The sequence below is a fragment of the Eptatretus burgeri genome, chromosome 11 (assembly GCF_056783735.1).
Source record: "Eptatretus burgeri isolate ZD-2024b chromosome 11, Ebu_testis_v1, whole genome shotgun sequence".
Taxonomy (NCBI): Eukaryota; Metazoa; Chordata; class Myxini; order Myxiniformes; family Myxinidae; genus Eptatretus; species Eptatretus burgeri.
In genome coordinates this window covers 26,134,988-26,154,439 of record NC_140971.1, presented here as the reverse complement: position 1 = coordinate 26,154,439, position 19,452 = coordinate 26,134,988, and the positions used below count along the sequence as shown (strand labels likewise).

Here is a 19,452-nt window from a genome sequence, read left to right as displayed (position 1 = left end):
TCCATCTACACCTCAGTATCCAAAAACATGGACCATCTTCTATCTTCTCATCCAAACTCTCTCTTCCTCATATGTGGTGACTTGAATTGTCATCATACCAGTTGGCTCGGTGTGGGTACCTCTCTCATCTGTCATGGAACCTCAGCAAAAGCTTTCTGCGACTCATTAGGACTGACTCAATCGGTCAACTTCCCGACCCGGATCTCAACCAATGGTACTCCATCTCTTCTGGATCTGATTTTGACAAACTTCCCTGACAATATCTGCTGCTCTTCCTCTGCTCCAATCGGTTCTTCTGACCAAGTCCTTGTCAAAGTGGACATCTCTCTGGTTATAACCAGAGGTGGTTCTCTGATAATTATCAGAGAACCACCTCACCGCCGTCGAGTCCGGCATTTCACTCAAGCCGACTGGCACGGTCTCCAAGCAGCCATCAAACTTCTAGACTGGACTCCTATCGCTACTTTCTCCAACATAAACTCATCCTGGGAATTCTTTCAGAGGCTTGCTCTCCCTCATGCACAGATTTATCTGCTCTCGTCTTCAGTTGTCCTTCTCTTCCTCCGGCCCTTGGTTCACTGAAGCTTGTGGTGAGGCAGTTGTCCTGCCACAACTTGCCTTAGCCTCATGGAAAGCAAACACAACTGAGGGCAATCTCAGTTCCTTCCATAAAGCTCGGAACAAGTGTGTATCTACCCTCAGGAGAGCCAGAAAACAACATCTTTCCAAGCTCAAGTCTGAACTCTCAAACCTCTGTCTCTCCTTCATATCCTGGTGGCATCTAATAAAATCTGTTTCTGGTGTATGTTCCACCTCCATCTCCTCCCTTACCTCAAATGGCTGCACTGCTGCCACCGCACGTGAAAAGGCTGAATGCCTAAACTCGGTGTTTGCATCGAAGACTTGTGTCCGAAACCCATCACTTTTTGTATCCACCTTACCCAGTCACACCCAACTCTCCCTGGACTCTGTGTCCCTTTCTTCTGAGAAGGTGAAGAGCTTGCTGTGAAACCTCGACTCAGATTCTGCAACGGGTCCAGACGGCATCAGCCCACGTGTCCTAAAAACCTGCTGCTCTACTCTTGCTTACCCTCTCTGTTCTATTCACCCTCTCATTTGCTCAAGGTCATCTGCCATCTGCTTGGAAATCAGCAAACATCACTGCCCTGCATAAAAAGGTGCAAAAACAGATCCCTGCAACTACAGACCAATCAGCCTTCTCCCAATCATCAGCAAGGTTATGGAATCCATCATCGCTTCAGACATCAAATCATTCCTCTTCTCCAATGGCTTGATTTCCGATCTTCAATTTGGTTTCAGACCAGGTCACTCTACCCTGGATATGCTGCTTCTGCTCTCCCAACAACGGATGGAGGTCTTCAATTCCGGACATGAAATCAGAGCCATATCCCTAGACATATCACATGCTTTTGACACAGTCTGGCACCCTGCCCTGCTCACCAAACTATCTTCCTATGGTAGCCAAGGCCATCTCCACTCATGGCTCGCTGACTTCCTGTCCTGTCCCAGCCACCGTGTGGCCCAAAATAGAGTTCTTTCATCCCCTCTTCCTGTCCAGGCTGGAGTTCCTCAAGGTAGCTTTCTGGGCCCTGTTCTTTTTCTGGTTTTCATCAATGATCTCTCTGACTCTCTGGAAACTCCTCTTTATCTCTTTGCTGATGACTCCACCCTCTGCTGTACCATCTGTCATCCCTCAGACCAGCAAGCAGCAGCTTCTTCACTCTGAAAAATCACAAACTGGTCCAACACGTGGAACATGTCTTTCAATCCTGACAAATCACACTTCACACTCGTAATTCAATCCTGACAAATCTCACACTCGTAATTTATACCCAAGGTCTCTCTGAAAGGACCATTTGGAACCACCCACCCCCCAATCTACATTCTCAACAATCCTCTGGAAGAAGTCCTTTCTTTCAAGCTTCTGGGTCTCACTATCTGCCATGACATTTCCTGGGAAAGCCACATTTCCAACAGCGCCTCCAAAACCAGTCGCCGATTGGGAATCCTCCATCGTGCAAAGTCCTTCGACCCACCTGAGCTCCTGACCACATACAAAGCTTTCATCTGCAGCCTGATGGAGGACTGCTCTCCCCTCTGAGCTGGTGCTCCTGCCTCCCACCTTTCTCAGCTTCACACTGTGGAAACCAAGGCATTTTGGATCATTGGCATCTCCCACGATTAGGCCGAGTCTTTGGGCCTCTCACTCTCTCACCACAGGCAGGTCGGTGGTCTTTGTTTTCTACCATCTCCTCTCCGGCCTCGCCCCGCTGCTGTTTCTGTGATTTGTCCCCACCATATTTCCACAGGGCGCTCAAGGTCCACCAACAATCCCCTTCTGTTAAAACTACCAAAATCACGAATCGCTGCTCACCTTCACTCTTTCATTCCTCTTTTTCCCCGCCTTTGGAATAAACTCCCCCACTCTGTTCAATCCCATTCTTCCCTCCAGGTCTTCAAAATGGCTGGTCACGACCAACTCTTATCGTCCCCCATCCAAATCCTCAATCTTTTATACCACCGTTAATCCACCCCAAACCCACCTCCTTCAAATTCTCTGCTTTCCTTCCTGACAGTCCCTGTAATGTCCATCTTGTATTCCCATGTTCCCCAGCCCATCCCTCTCCCTTCCACTGATCTCCTAATGTCTGTTTTGTCCTTCCCACTCCTGCCCCTCTTGTCTCATGCCCCCTGAGCTGTGCGTTGTGTGTAAAGGCCCTGTCACACCTTGATGATTTAGCCAGTGTATGCCGATGTATGAAAAATTTGTCTAAAACACTGGCACACGTCGAATACATTATGGGTAAGTTTTGTATACGTTAAGAGCACGCTGGCATATGTCGTAATACGCCGAGCTCATCGACAAATTTTAACATGCTTGAAATTTTTCAACGTATGCCAGCGTATGACTCACGTTCCGCATACGCTGGCCATAAGTTGTAGGCACGTTAGGCGATCGTTGACACACGTTACTTGCAAGTTACTCATAAGTCGAAACATGTCGAGGTTATGGTTAGCGTCAGTGCTCCAGACTCCCTGGTTTGTTTGTTTTTTTATTTTCTTCGGTATGACGGTGATGTAACAGAAGATCAACGATTTAAATCATAACCGCACTAGAAATCGAAGAGTCAACATCACAGTCATACCGAAGAAAATAAAAAAACCAATGTCACCCGCAGGGTGACCCGTATCTTGCTAAAAGGTGACCACGTGTGACTTCTTTAAGGTCACACTGAGGTGAACAGAGCTGCTATCCACCAGGAGCGACTCCTTGAGGAATATCTGCCTACGAGAGATTCCGATGAGAATCGTTCTACAGAGTAACCATGAAAAATATGCTTTTGCCTCATAACGTCACCAAATGACGTCATAATGTCTCAAGCTTGACATATCTAGAAAGCACTCATCGAGGTGTTCAATTTGAGGTACTACACGATATGGTTCCTAAAACTTGAAAATTTGACCTTGGGGTCAAATATGTTTGACCTGAGGCGCTAACCATGAAGGTCAAGGCCAATCGCCACCAAAAATTAATCAGCTGAGCACCAGACCATTAACTATATTCCCATGAAGTTTGAAGATGATCCGATCAAAATTACTCAAAAAATAAGGGTTTCGTCGACTCCCCTGATTTGCGACAAAGTGACCTTGACCTTCAAAATTTTGTGCACTGAAAGTGACCTCTATAGGCCTCTGATATGCGAAGTTACAAAAATTTCCGATGATAACTGTGCTCTGCAGAATTTTTTATACGTGATTACAGACAAAAAAAAGAAACAAAAAAAAAAATACAAGCTGACTAACATATCCTGCAAAACTTCGTTTTGACAAGATAAAAAAAAACAAAAAAAAAAACAAAAAAAAACAGGGAGTCTGGAACACTGACGCTAAACATTACCTCGACGCTTTTCGACTGATGAGTAACTTACAAGCAACGTGTGTCGACGTGCGTCAACGATCGCGTAACGTGCCTACAACTTATGGCCAGCGTATGCAGAACGCGTGTCATAAGCTGGCATACGGCGAAAAATTTTCAACTTGCTGAAAATTTGTCGAGGTACTCGGCGTACTACGACGTATACCAGCGTGCTTCAGCGTGCTATTAAAGTATTCGACGTGTGCCAGCGTATTCGGCAAATTTTTCATACGTCGGCATACGCTGGCTAAAACGTCAAGGTGTGACAGCGGCTTGACACTTCGATGTCTCGTGCGGTTATGATTTGAATCGTCGAGCCGCAGCCTTTTAATAGGCTACGCCACGTGATCGTCGGCGATACGCTGCCGTGTGCTATGCATAAGTTAGACTATCGTTGGGCATAGGTTGTGAACGCCGACAACACGCTCAGCATTCGTTGATACAAGTTATCTATATGTTATCGAAACGTTCTGTGTACATTACTTACACGTTATGCATACGTCCAACTCGTTATGAATACGTCCAAAACTGGGAAAAAAAAACATCAATAGTTCAGCGTACGCCAACGTTTTACATACATTTTGATACCTTGCCATACGCTGGCTAAAACATCAAGGTGTGACAGGGCCTTCAGCTCTTATACGAGCCTCAACAAGGTATACAAAAAAAACAATAATAATAATTTCAAAAAAACAGCTATCCTGGAGACTCTGGTTGAGATAAGGCAGAATGTCGAAACTTTCTCTTTGTCTTCACGTCTCATGTACCCAACACATCCCGCTCTGTCCTCATCTTACCCCAATGTGCCCACTGTCCATTGGACTATGTCCTCCTCACCCGAAAAGGTAGACAAAGTTCTGACAGGCCTTGGCAACAGGCCGGATGGCATCAGTGCCCATTTTCTCAAATCCTGCTGTGCCATTATTGCTCCCCTATTCAGTCTGCCCTACTTTGGAAGTCTCCCCACTGCATAGAAGTCAGCAAACATCAAGTCTGTCCACAAGAAGGGTGCAACAACAGACCCAACCAACTATACTATAAGCAATTGAGCTTGCTTTGAATTACAAACAGTCATGGAATCCATCATTGCTTCAGATGTCAAGTCTTTCCTGTTTTCAAACATATGCACCATATATACATTTTGTTTAGAATGGCATGTACATTTATTATTATTCTTATATTTTATGCCTTTCATGCCTCCTCTGTCATGCTTGGTTGCAAAGGCGAAAGTCCAAAATTAAGTGGCAAGATGTTGTCCACAGAAGAACAGGTAAGCATGACAGTGACGTTGAAAGCTGAAGAACGAAGAACCAAGATGCACAATATATGCCCTTCCACCTCCCAGAGGAAGAACTGGTACAAGTTCATCAATATTATATAATCATCAAAACATCAGGATTATAGAAAACTGGTAAGTACATAATCTGGAACCAAACTTTGAAAAAATACTTCACAGACAATGAACAACACTTGGGGTAAGCGTAAAAGCAACCACAACATGTGTGTGTGTGTGTATATATATATATATATATATATATATATATATATATATATATATATATATATATATATATATATATATATATATATATATATATATATATATATATATATATATATATATATTACAAGATATAGCAACCAGAGATTGCAGACCCTCGCAAGGATTTGGTTTGTCTGGTGTATTTTGTGTGTCAAATAAATGGAAGGATGTACTAAATGAAGGATCATCAATTATAAATGCGTGAAACTCAAAGGTCTGAAAAGTTGTCAAGGTCAAAAGGTCTGAACGAGTCAAAGGTATCAAAATAGTCTAAAGAGGTCAAAGAGGTCTAAAGGGTGTAATTTAAGGTCAAAGGGATCTAAAAGGTCCTCAGGTTATTAAAAGGTCTGAAAGGTGTGAATATCTGAAGAGTAGAAAGGAGTCCAAGGGTGTTCGGGACTCTAAAGGGTTGAAAGGGTCCAAGAGGTCGAAAGGTTCTAAAGGTTCGAAAGTGTCTTTTGGGTCAAAAGGGTCTTAAATGGTCTTAGAGTTATAAAGGGTATAAAGGGTCTTCAGAGTCTCAAGGTTCTGTGGGATTTTAGGGGTCTTAAGAGTTTTACAGTCTTCATGGGTCTTAAAGACCTAATGTAATTCATACACACTCACATTGTGTGGACAAACAAACAAACAAGCAGTCATAGACTGGTACTTATGAAATCGTCAACTTGACCTCTGACCTTGTCTAATAAAAGCTGTCTCGAGAGAAGGTAGTGACACAAACCAGAAGTTTGTACCAAACCATCAAAAATCGAATGTTTTGGATGTTTGACCTCACTGTGACCTTGACCTTTGACCGATTTTGACCAAAATCTAATCAGCACTAGCCACCGCCCTCCTGAATCACGTGGTGTAATTTGACGTTGGTAGCTTCTTCCGTTCGAGTTATCGTGCCTACAAACAAACAAACAAATAAACACACACACACAAACATATGACGGAAGTCATCAATATACTTACAAAATCTTTAGATTTCGTAAGTAATAAACAGACGGACACAAATGCAATACCCTCTCCTCTGGTGAGGATAATAAGCCAGGAGAGGATGAGACTCACCACACACACGCTCGTCCCCAACCTGAAAATTTTTCATTGGTACCCAAGTGTTTCTCAGAAGATCATGAAAAATAATATACCTGTACTTCTGAAATAAACTCTTTTGCACCATTACTAATTTGCATGAAACTAATATTGTCACCATCAAATCTTTCATTTGTTTGTTTTTCTTCACTTATAGATAAATGAAGTCAGTAACTTCACTTATCGATAAGAATTTGCAATTTAATTTACGAATATCCAAGTAATCAACAATTATGATGCAACAATTCCACCCAGTAATCAACAATTCTGGTCATTAATGTACCTGCATACAAGTAATCCATACAAGTCACAGAGGAAGCAAAATTTGATTTGCATTAATCCAAAATGGCACCCATTTTGCACTTGTTCTGAATAATTTGAGCAATTTAAATTTTATTGTACCATTACTTACAGAAACTGATTTTACAAATGAACAAATAAAAGACATAAAATGTCATAGCTTTTTAGTTTTAGTAAAATTGTTTTATTTTTTTATTGTTGTTTTAGTATTGTTTTAGTAATTTTGCTGCATGGAGTTAAAGGTCTAGCCCATATTTAAGTACAATTTAAATGACCACCAGTCAGCCATCTTTGATCGGATCACAAAATAAAGTCAGGTGCAAACGTATGCCATCATGTACTGTGCTTGTGCCAAGTTTGAACAAAATCGGACCATGCACGTCAGAGAAATGGTTGGGGATACATTTAAGTAACAAGTTGGCCACCAGTCAGCCATCTTGGATCTGATCTCGTCAACAAAAATTACGTGCATATGTAAGCAATCATTCCTTATCTGTATACGAAGTTTGAACAACATCGGCAAATACTTATCTGAGAAATGGTCGAGGACGTGTTCAACATCAGGTTTTTTTTTTGTCTTTTTTTACAACTAAAATGCCCGCCAGTCGGCCACCTTGGATCTGATCTCGATAGAAAAAATGATGTGCTTATGTAAGCCGTCATTCTTTATACGTGCACCAAGTTTGAACAAGATTGGTAAATGCACGTCTGAGAAATGGTTGAGCACGCGTTTGACACAGAGGTTTTTTTGTTGTTTTTTTTTTACACTAAAATGGCCTCCAGTCAGCCATCTTTGATCGAATCACAAAACAAAATGATGTGCATATGTATACCATCATGTGTTGTCTTTGTGCCAAGTGTGAATAAAATCAGTCCAGTCAAACAGGGGTCAAACAGGGGTCAAAACAGGGGGGGACGAAGTCAAACAGGGGCTAATAAATATAGCTTTCAATTACTGCAGCGTTCTTGACAATTATAGAATGCATTCAACAAAAACGTTTATCAATTATCCATTTTCACCATCACCTTTGTGAACATTCATGCCATCAAATTAATTTTATTTCCTTCTGATTCTGCATTGGTACTCTCAAGGTTTTTAGATCCTCGTGGAGGATCTCCAAGTCTTACTCAAGTTGTTGTCCTTGTGGACTTTTTAGTTTCACAGCATCCAGTTTTCATCGAAACTTGGCGTACATATGTAAAAAAAATACCCTGCGCAGACAGTAACCATCTCCGATTTTGAAAATTCCTCCAAGAAAAAAAAAAGTTATGACGTCAAAATATCTCCGCTAATGGAAATCGCCTAAAAAATTATCTCCGAAACTAGGCAAGCTTTTTGAATTCTGTTTGCGGGAATCGAACAGGGCATTAGCAGAGATGAATTACCGCACATATGATACATCACTATGACGTCATATCAATTTTTATGACGTCATTCCTATTTTTTGTTTCACAACCCAGAGTTTTCATCAGATCTTCGTGAAACTCGCCATGTATATGCAGAAAGCCCATGCGCAGACAGTAACCATCTCCGATTTTGGAAATTCTTCCTAGAAAAAAAGTTGACGTCATAATATCGCCGCTAATGGAAATCGCCTATACCATTATCTCCTAAACTAGGCAAGCTGTTTTAATTTTGTTTGCGGGAATCAAGCCGGGCATTAGCACAGATAATTTATCGCAAACCTGATACATCACAATGACATCATCTTAGCTCATTCAAGCTTGTTATATATATACATATATACATATATACACATATATATATATACACATATATATATATACATATATACATATATACACATATATATATATACACATATATATATATACATATATACATATATACACATATATATATATATACACATATATATATATATATATATATATATATATATATATATATATATATATATATATATATATATACACACACACATATAGTTACGAATCTACGCCCGCCCGGCGTGCGAGTGACCGCGTTAACTAATAACGGCCGCTCGCCCACCGAACGGACAATTCAGCCGTGACTTTCTGGAACAACGCCAGAAACCAGTCACGGGTGGGTTTTTAATTCCACCACGGCCCAGTCTGTATTCTACCCGCGCGCAACAGGGTCAATCGCCGAATATCGATATACCTAAGTATTCGCGCAGGTAACCTACCGAGGGACCGTACCTCGGCGAAGGCCTGTTTGGACACAAACCGCTTAAGCGGTTCGTTCCGTTCTGGGATAACCGAGTGGGTATTATCGCCAGACCTCACTGGACCAGAGTCTATTATCGGTATTCAAAAACCAACTAGTATTCCAAAATGCAATACGGCGGTTCAATTTGGGGGAAAAAAAAAAGACACAATGAACGGGTTAACATTCACGCAAGCACATTTATTTACTACACACGTATACAGGGATGCAGGTATATACAGGCAAGGAATTCAAAAACACGCATGCAGTTGCTTTACGAAGACTGCAGGATGGGACAAAGACACGAGCAAGGTAAAAACACTACAACCGACTATGGTTTACCATGTACATTCACTTAACAGGTTTTACTTATGGCCTCGGCGCCACATCATGCATTCAAAGAAAAACCCCAGGAAAAAGACCCCCTCAAAGACAAGGGAGTCAGACTGGGCCCGTGGGCCTTTATAACGTGGGGCCTTGGTGACCGAAAGGGTCCCCACAAGACCGTTGCAGGTTACCTGCACCCTCGTGGTGCCTTGATGGGGCGAGTCGCGACGTCCTGTCCCCACGGCAGCTTGCGTAGCCACGGTTGCGCCCAGGCCTTGCCAAGCGGCAGGCGAGCTCTCTCCGGCTCTCCCCACATGCACGCACAGGTTCGCGCGACACAGTAGTGCTGCGCCTCCAGCCCGCGTCTCCCTCGCGACGCCCGGACTTCCACCGACCGACCGCTCCAAGTTCCTGACTCGGACACGAGCCCAGATCTCACGCAGCACCGGCAGAAGCAGCCCAGGTCCTTCCGCGGCGTCCAGCGGCAGCGACAACTCCAGCAACGCCCGAGAGAGAGAACGAACGCTCCGTGCGTGCTTTTTATTACCCCTGCTCCGCCCCTCCGCTCTCGCCCCGCCCTCCTTCCAGAACATGCGGGAACCTTCTCGGAGGAAGCGTTTTCCCACCAAATCGGGGACGCTCCCTCGCCGCTGTATTTGTCTTCTTCCACAGCAGGGTGGAATTCACCGTGAAGACGCCATTCGTCCGGGGAAGGGAGGAACGGGGGCCGCCTGCTTTCCCTCGACGAAGGTCAGGCCTCTGGCAACCGTGTGCCGAGGTGGAAACGCGGTGGTGTGGTTATGAGGGTTGTGGGAAGCGGTTGTTGAGAGCGATGCCCAAAATAACGATAGCAAAGAAAAACGGCTACCTGAAAATTCACAGCCCTGTCCACACAAATAATTCCCATTAAACAACGGTGGGGAAATATAACTGAACACGGACTTTGCGATACAACTGATCTTGGGGATATCCTTTATGGTGCTCTGCGAATTTCCACAACCGTAACACTATATATATATATATATATATATATATATATATATATATATATATATATATATATATATATATATATATATATATATATATATATATATATATATATATATATATATACATATATATATACACACACACACACAACTATAAGCCTGGTGTGTTGGCGCAGTGGTTAGGGCAGCGGCTTGGGATCCAAAAGGTCCTGAGTTCAAGCCCCGTTGGGCCACTGAATTAATACACCAGGGGGTTGACTCAGCCTGTCATCCTTCCAAGGTCGGCGAAGTGAGTACCAGTGTACTGGGCGGGTGTATACCCCGGTTATAATAGGTGTACCATATCCCTGTGTCGTAAGAGGCGACCAGGGTTGCGTCAGGAAGGGCATCCGGCGTAAAACATGTGCCAAATCATTATGCGGATCATGATGGATGATCCGCTGTGGCGACCCCGAACTGGAGCAGCCGAAAGAAGAAGAAGAAGAAGAAGATATACACAACTATATCTACATGTACATATATCTATCTATCGGGACCCAATAACATCTCTCATTCATAATTGGAGGGAACAACCAATCAGCTCTCTTCCCCATGCTCTTCTAGTTAAAGAAAGCTGCCTAAAGCAACCAAGAGAGGCTACACAAGGTAAGCCCTTTGAAACCCTTCCTGGATTTTACTACAACTGCAGACATTCACAAGTAGCATACAAGATGTATGTACGACTTGTAAAGATTGAATAAAAAATAAATAATTGCACATGGAAGATAGCAACAGCCTCAACTGGACCGAACGACACAAGTCAACTCAGTATGGCAATGGGTGGTTCACAATCTGTCTTTATATAACCTGAACCTTATTGACACAATGGAATCATACAAGGGCACAGGAAAAATAATAGTGAGCCTGGTTGGAAGAACGGTACTGTATGGCACATGTGAGAAATCCTGCCCCAGTCAGTTGTCACGCAGTGCCCGGATTTCAATCTCACGGATCATGTCCTACACACATGAACCTGCTGTCTCTTGCCAAACAGCTCACCGACCCATCACTCATAAGTCTCTAAGGACTCCAACTCCAAACCGCTGGAGTCTCTGCTGCGGGAACTTTGCACTCTTCTTGCCACATTCCAAACGCACTCCCTTTTCAATCCTTCCAAAGCCAGTCGCTGACTGGCCTCCAGATCCTCCAAAACCAGTCGCCGACTGGGCATCCTCCATCGTACAAGGTCATTCCTTGGTACACCTGAACTCCTGACCACATACAAAGGTTTCATCCATAGCCTGATGGAGTACTGCTCTCCCCTCCGGGCTGATGCTCTCGCCTCACACCTAACTCGGCTTCATGCTGTGGAAACCATGGCTTTTAGGACCATTGGTATCTCCCACCATGAAGCAGAGTCTTTGGATCGATCTCGATCTCTCAATATCCCTCTCACAAACAGCAGGCAGGACAGCGGTCTTTATGTCTTCCACAGTCTCCTCTCCGGCCTTCCACACCCCCCCCCCACTCCACTCTGTCTGTGATTTCCCCCCCCCCCACCCCCGAATATTTCTGCAAAGCCACCAGCAACCCCCTTCTGATGAAACTACTAAAATCAAGAATGACTGCTCACCTTCACTTTCATTCCTCTTTTTCCCCACCTTTGGAACAAACTCCGGCTCTCTCTTCAATCCAACTCTTCCCTCCAGGTCTTCAAAATAGCTGTTCACCTCCATCTCTGATCTTCCCTCATCCAAAACCATGATCTTTTCCTCCCCCACTATTCCACATCCTTCAAAATTCCCTGCTTTCCTTCCTGAAAGTCCCTGTAGTGTCCATCTTGTTTACCTCGTGCACCACACCCCATCTCTCTCCCTTCAACAGATCTCACGTCTCTGTGTCCCCACTACTTTGTGCTTCCCACTCCTGCCCCTCATCTCCTGCTCCCTTTAGATGTTCTATGTGTTAGCTCTTCTATGAGCTTCGACAATGTATACAAAAAAAATAAAATCCGCACTTCGTTCATTTTTATACGCACAGTCGCCCCTGCCTCCTGCTGGGCATTTCAAGGCTGCACACATGCACTCCTCATAACCGGCATGCTTTATTGTAGCACACGTGTACAACCTTGTGAAAAGAAGAAACAAGAGGGAAGACTTCAGAACATGGATTACAGAGGAATGGAGTGGGAAAGAGACAAACGCAAGGAGTGATAGGAAAAAAGAGCTCTCTGTACACACAATCCTCGCTAAAACCTGAACGGGTGTTTGCAGTACATTTGTACAAAATTCACGAAGAAATAACCATTTCATTCACCCCGCCGTTAACCCCGAGGTCATTTCCGTAACAATTCGTTTAAGCCTCCCCGAGCATAAGGGAAGGTCTATTGCTGTTGTACGGTGTTTCTACAATCGGCGACCCCAATTTTAATGGTACTACAGAGGTTCTTAAACCTCTAAACGTACTAAACCACCAATGAGAAAAATTTTCTTTTTCCATTTTCTTCCTGCTCTCTCAACATGCCAAATTTCCAAAATGTGTCAATTTCTAAGCTGTATCTTAGAGCGTGCTGGAAGTTTTGTAATGAAATTTTACATCGATAACATGAAGAGAAAACATGCAGGCTTGACCTAATTTTAAGGTCATAACCTAATAAAAACATTTTAACATTTCTTACCGCAACTCGACTCGGGTTTGTCCGATCGTAACTAAATTGCCTTTTCTACATAGCCTCGAGGAGGCAGGATTTAAACGTAATTTACATCATACCCCTCTGGGCTAAAGGTCAAGGTCATACACACCCAAGAGTATTAAACCACCATTTAAGTTTTTCTCCCATTGTTTTTTTTTTTTCTGACAATGTCCGAGGACTTTCGGAATGAAACTTTGCCACGATAATGGTAATACAATGTCTTGATGGGATGTAATACTACATCCAACACTTCCTTAGATGGGATGTGTATCAATTGTGTGGCTTAAATTTAGAGGACACTGGAAAACCATGTTCACCTCTGAGTCACAAATTCTTCCAACAGCAGTCACTTGAGGCTGTTCATCAGAACTTGATGACAGTGCATTACCCCCCCCCCCCATGCTGTTTTCCTGACAAAACCCTACGTATCAAACTTTAAGGCAGACGCCGAAAGTATATCAGACAGCCCAGAACCATCCATTTCCTGCCTTGAGATATGAACATAGTAGTTGAAAGATTCTGACCACAACGATGTGATTTTCTTCTGAAAAGGACTGTTACATATCAGGGGTTACACTTTAAAGCGTACACCAAGGTCAAAAATGGTATTGAATAGGATTGTACAACCTCTCCGGTGGCTTCTTCTGCATATCTCAGTCGGTGATTGGGTGGTCGATAACTGCATAATAGTGTCAAGTCTTGTTGGTGCATTTGGTGCATCAAGAGATCAATCCAATTCTGAGGAGAACCCAAACAAGGCCTTTCCCTTGCTCTTTTCACTACTCCCTCCTTTCCAGTAAACAACTGCATAGCTTGGACCTCTCCAGCGGTCAACAGAACACCAGTATATTTTCTTGGGGGTTGCAATTTTAGGGGGCATATCAGTAACTCCATAGTCATGATCATTCATGTTGGGCCTCATGCATCATTTTAACATGTGCTGTGTGGTTGAACCAGAAAAAAGCCAAAATTTTGCAAAACAGACACCATTTTGGATTTATTGAAATTGGATTTTGCTTTAATTCTGACTTCGATGTTATTTAGATACCTCATGTTTATAAACCCCTATAAGCTTTTAAAATTACAAAGAAATTCCCGAAGGAAGGTTTAGTGAATCCAAAGGAACATTTAGGTCCCAATGAAAAAATTACCATGGGGGTAGTGGAAGGGAGGGTGCAAAGCGATCCTCATCAGTTCCCAGCCTATGTAAGCAAATATAAGCATACCAGTAAATGACCATTCAAACTGCATTTGATATGTTGTACCTGATCAGCAATTACAGTATTGTAGGTGTACATGCCAGGAAAAAGTTGCCAACGGCAGAATTCCCCACGCCATCCACGAGTCACGGACCCTCCGCCGATACCTCCCATTGGTGCTCCTGCTCAACAATCCCATTCCAAAGCAAAGAGGACCGACACAGGGGAAGAAAGATCAGCAGATTCCAATTAAAGAATCTCATCTGCCAGCATTGCATGTTTGCCAGTGTAAGACCTGCAACGTTTGCTCTTCTGAGCTGACATCACTCCAACAGATTTGCAATTATCTTCTGACCGAGGACAGTGCCCAATACAAATATTTTACTGGTCAGATTACAGACTTAATCAAATATACTTGACATCTCGATAAATCAGTGCTGAAATGCAACCAAATTTACAAAACTTGAAGTGGAATTAGCTCCACACCATCCCAATGTTACTTGATGAAAGGTTAACCTTCCCATTTGAAAACAACTAATGCAAGTCCCAGTTTTAAGTCTCGTACACTGTGTTGATTCGCTCGTTTTCATTCATTGTACTTGCAAATCACGTGAAAGTACATTGATGTCTCCCAATATCTTAGTCCCAACGTGTGAATATAAAAATACTAGCTCTTGCAGGAGGTAAAAAAAAATCCACTGTTTACAACAAAAATGGATTGTAACGAAAATACCTTGGAGGTGTGTGTGGTAGGGGGTGGGGGGAGGGGGGTAAGGGGATTAATTTATTTGACAAATATCTCCAAGTTGACGTTAAAATTGTCACCTCACCAATATGCCAATTAGTGGTGCTATTATAGACCCTCATCTTTCCTACCATCCCTTTGTACTTTCATATATTACATGTTCTTTCATTTCCTCTCATTCCCTCTATATTTTATTAAATCCAAGCCTCATGCAAGTGACATTCCTGGAGGATGGGCCTGGCACGTGTTGGTGTGGCACTCAGGAATCAGCACCTAATTGGGTCCAAGGGGTCACGCGGTGGAGTGCAGGACCAGTTTTAAGTCCCATATGGAATGTCAAGGTGACATCACATGCCAGACGCCATAAAATAACTGATGTGCCCGTTTTGCAGTTACTCAGAGTTCAAGCAGCACAACTGAGTCAGACAAGGCATTCTGATTGGCGACTGCCTAAATTTCTGCAGTAGTCAGGACACCCCCCCCCCCCCAACAAGCGAGAAGGACAGACCTTGCCATATCCAGCCCATGTCACGTCAAGCACTTCCCTCCTCTATCTCCAATCTCCTTTCTTTTCCCCTTTTTGCAGTCATACCTTTCCTGTATGTATTGGTGTCCATAAGAATTAGCGTACAAGTAGACGAGTCCATATTTGTTTTTGACTAAGCGCATTAATGGCGAAGTACTCTCTTATCCATGATTATAATGTGTCCGCACCCCGTCGTTAATTAAAACTTGCATTATTTTTCTTTTTTTGCGGTGTTTTTTTGGCTGGGATTGCAGATGTGCCTCCAATCACAAATTCATTTGGGGAAGAATAAGTGCACTAAACTTTTGGCATGCAAATTAGAAAGCAGCGTTTATTCCCATGCACATGCCAAATTTGCCTCTCACTCAAGGCTCATCCTGCAGAATTCATCTCCGGCGAAACCGGGTCATCGCCAAGGACAACACTGGTCCCATCATCATATATTAGATGGAATTAAGCAGAATAGTTGTAAATCCCTTCTATACACATATAAATTCAAATCCAAGTCTTCATGTTGAAAGGATTAATAATAAAACTTAAAAAAAAGGACCACTGCACCTGTAGCTTATCTGGGCCCTGGCCTAATGTTGTAACCGAAATTTGGTAGCATTCTAACTGGTGGGTCTGAAGAGGAAGGTTTTTGAAATAATTTACGTGATTTTCCCAAACATTTACCAAGTCCGCCATTTTGGCATACTTTCTCCCACATGACCAGCATGATTTCCACAATTTAACATCCCTATCCTGACCGAATGTTGGAACCCAAATTTTGTAGCATTGTGACTGGTGGGTCTGGAAAAGATTTTGGAAGGAATTTGCGCGACTGCCATTTTGACACACTTATGGTCGCGTGATCGGCATGACCTCCACAATTTAACATCAGGACCCTGTCCTAATGCTGTAATCCAAATTTGGTAGCATTCTGACTGGTGGGTCTGGAGAAGATGTTTGAAGGCATTTACATGATTTTCCCAAAAGTTGCCCAAGTCTGCCATTTTGACACGCTTCCAGTCACATGAGCGACATGACCTCTACAATTTAACATCCCTACCCTGGCCTAATGTTGTAAACCAAATTTGGTAGCATTCTGACTTTTGGGTCTGGAGAAGATAATTTGAATTAATTTACCAAGTCGGCCATTTTGACCTACTTAATGTCATGTGACCGGAACGAGCTTTGTAATCCATGTTATCAGTCAGGAGAGGAACGTTTTGCGGCAAAATTTCAGCCGGATCAGCCCAGCGGTTTGGCCAGAAAAGTCGAAATAGAATGACAGACAGATGGTGCGCAATGACAATACCTTATCTGGAATTGAAATTCCAGATAAGCTAATTAGGCCTTAGTTATTTTATAACTTGGTTTACGGATCCGCCAACGATATTTTTGCCGAAATGAAATATAAATATAAAAAATATTTTTAGCCTTTTATATTTATAAAATTTCCGCCGAAGGTTCAAAAGTTTCAAAACCCGAAATGTAAACGTCGGCATTTATTTTCAAAACATAATTTCTCGTATGCGCACCAAAATGCCGAGTCACCTTGAACCAAGCTGCACAGTAGTCTTCGGTCATAGCGTCTGAGCAGTGGCCAGCGTGGTTCAGACCGACTGTGGTTTCTGGGGTGCAAGTGTTCGTGAAGAAGTATGTTGGCGGTATAAATTCGAGTGACTGCATTGGAAATTTCATCACGCAACATCTTGACGATGAATATTCTGACCGAACGATTGCATCAATTCAGTGCAGCAACAGGGATGATTCGCAGGCTACTCTCAATCGTGCCGATTTTACTTCCATCGAAAGTTGTACACCGCTGTTCGTGTTGAAAGATTTCGGTGCCAAGTACATCAAAGTTCCCCTGCGAGAGGCTGATATTCATCCTTCAACGGACCAGAAATCAGCCTTTGATGTGCTCATGGGGATGGGGAGACAGTACGATCAGATGCCCGCTGAAAAGTAAGAGTTGGTTTTGACTGATTGACCGTTTTAAGCGTGTTGACTCCAAGTAGACACCTTTTTTAGCATCTCGCGTAGCGAACGCTGCTCCAAGAGAGCTCGGCGTTGTTGTTTTTTTTAACACCATTTTCTCATCATGAACGATGATCGTCCATGACGGACGTGACGTGACGAAATATCGGAAGTTGTTGTTGGTGGTGGTTGTGTTGTGGTGGTGGTGGTGGTGGTGGTGGTGTTTTTTTTTTAATTCTTCCTCTTGTTCTTCTGGTGAAGACAAAACCTTTTGGATGTGGCTCTTGGACACCTTTGTCCTTGTTTAATCATATCCAGCATTATGCACTAGTGTGCACGCACACCCATGCACGTTTTATAGGGTTGATGAAAGTAGTCTTTGGCTGCAATCTTGATGAATTATATTTATATTCCATATTGTAAAAAGGCTTATATTTGTTTTAAAAGCACGAGTCAATGCTGGATGATGAATGAATCTTTGTTTGATGATGGATTTTTAAACGATATCGTTTCGGGTTTCTGCCATGGTTGTGCCAATTCGAGTCACGTGAGCAGTGTCTGATTTTTGATTGGCTGCATACGTTTGTTTACCAACAAAGTCACATGTATAATGTTATTGATTCTGACACTTCCTGCATTTGAATGGTCTTCCATCTTCAATGTTTTCTTGGATCCTTCTGGTCCGGGATTTATATTTATTCCCCCCCCCCCCACCTACCCTTGTCTTTTCCATGGAACATCCGAAAACAAATCATAAAAATATATGATTTCTAAAAATTGAAATTATATTTCGACCGACCCTACATTTTAGCTGAAGAACTGTGTAAACCAAGTTATAAAATAACTAAGGCCTTAGCTATCATTTCCTAAACTAATCGCAAGTTTTTTTTGGAAGAGCAGGCTGATAGATCTTGCATGTTAACCCAAAGAGCATCGTATAAGAGAAATAAACTCAGGCACAATGTTTCCACATTGGTCGTTTCATGCAGCACAATGGTTTTTTTTTTTAAGCTCATCTTGGTGAACACATGAAACTGTTGATATGGTGTTCAACCAAATATATCATGCAAACTATCAGGGCAAACCATGTTCTTTAAATAATCATGGAGTTCAATTCAAAAAGCAAAAAAATATATATCTATACTTCAGCATCGAATCGAAATCCCAACTTCTCCCAGCACGTAGCTACTGACCATATATCTGCTTGAGAGGTTGACAGTTAAAGAAATCAAGCACAGGAACCTTTTTCTCAACCCTCGTCTTCTTGTAATACCACCAGAGATACCTGAAAAAGGAAAAGAGATTGATAAATAGCATTTCATCTTTTGCAACAATCAAAAAAAAAAAAACAAACAAAAGTAAAAATTTGCAACAATCAATTTTAATCATGTTTACAACAAAACAAACCGCTATCGGTTTAGCAGCAGAATACATAGACAGTTTGAAGGGCACATTGACCAATTTGTTTCATCCAGGGTCATTCGATATGTGGCTCAGTCAACAAAACTTGATGGAACATGTACGTTCAAAGTCCACTCACTCACATCATGCCTCCCCGTTTCTGCCGCTAACAGTATAGTAGAGTCAAAATATGATCCGTATCACCTAACCCCCAAAAAAATTGCAACAAAACGTTTTGTTTTAATAGGTCATGCTGCATGCCAGAAAAAGTCTCGGGTAATCTGACCCCAGTAAAGGGGTTAATTTGCATATTTTCAAGATGGCCACCAGTGAAAATTTCAATGAACTACAAACTTTTTTTATGGTTGATTTTAGACCCTATAAATGTATTAGCAACATATAGGAACATGGGGTTTCTGAATCAAATGAACATAGTTTCTCCCGCCTATGACCTACTATGACGTAACTGACGTTTATGACATCATAGCGAAACCCGAAAGCCAACCCCCTTTCTTTCCATGTGGTTCGCCGGAGTGATCAATTCTGGGCTGGACTTGGGTCCGATCTTGTTATCGAAC

At 42.6% G+C, this 19,452-nt stretch overlaps 1 protein-coding gene across 6 annotated transcripts in view; it reads right to left on the bottom strand.

Annotated features, from left to right (window-relative positions):
* Positions 1-19,452, bottom strand: part of GBA2 (glucosylceramidase beta 2) — a 103,735-nt gene that overhangs the window by 78,264 nt on the left and 6,019 nt on the right. For all 6 annotated transcript variants that reach the window (XR_015049156.1, XM_085845654.1, XM_085845656.1 and 3 more), the window contains 2 exons: positions 18,667-18,758; positions 14,304-14,419 (listed from right to left, as the gene is read on the bottom strand). Coding sequence is in view for 5 of the 6 variants with exons in the window: in XM_085845654.1 (XP_085701780.1) it covers positions 14,304-14,419; positions 18,667-18,758 (208 nt within the window). In the remaining variant the exon portion in view is untranslated. The remainder of the gene's footprint in view (positions 1-14,303; positions 14,420-18,666; positions 18,759-19,452) is intronic.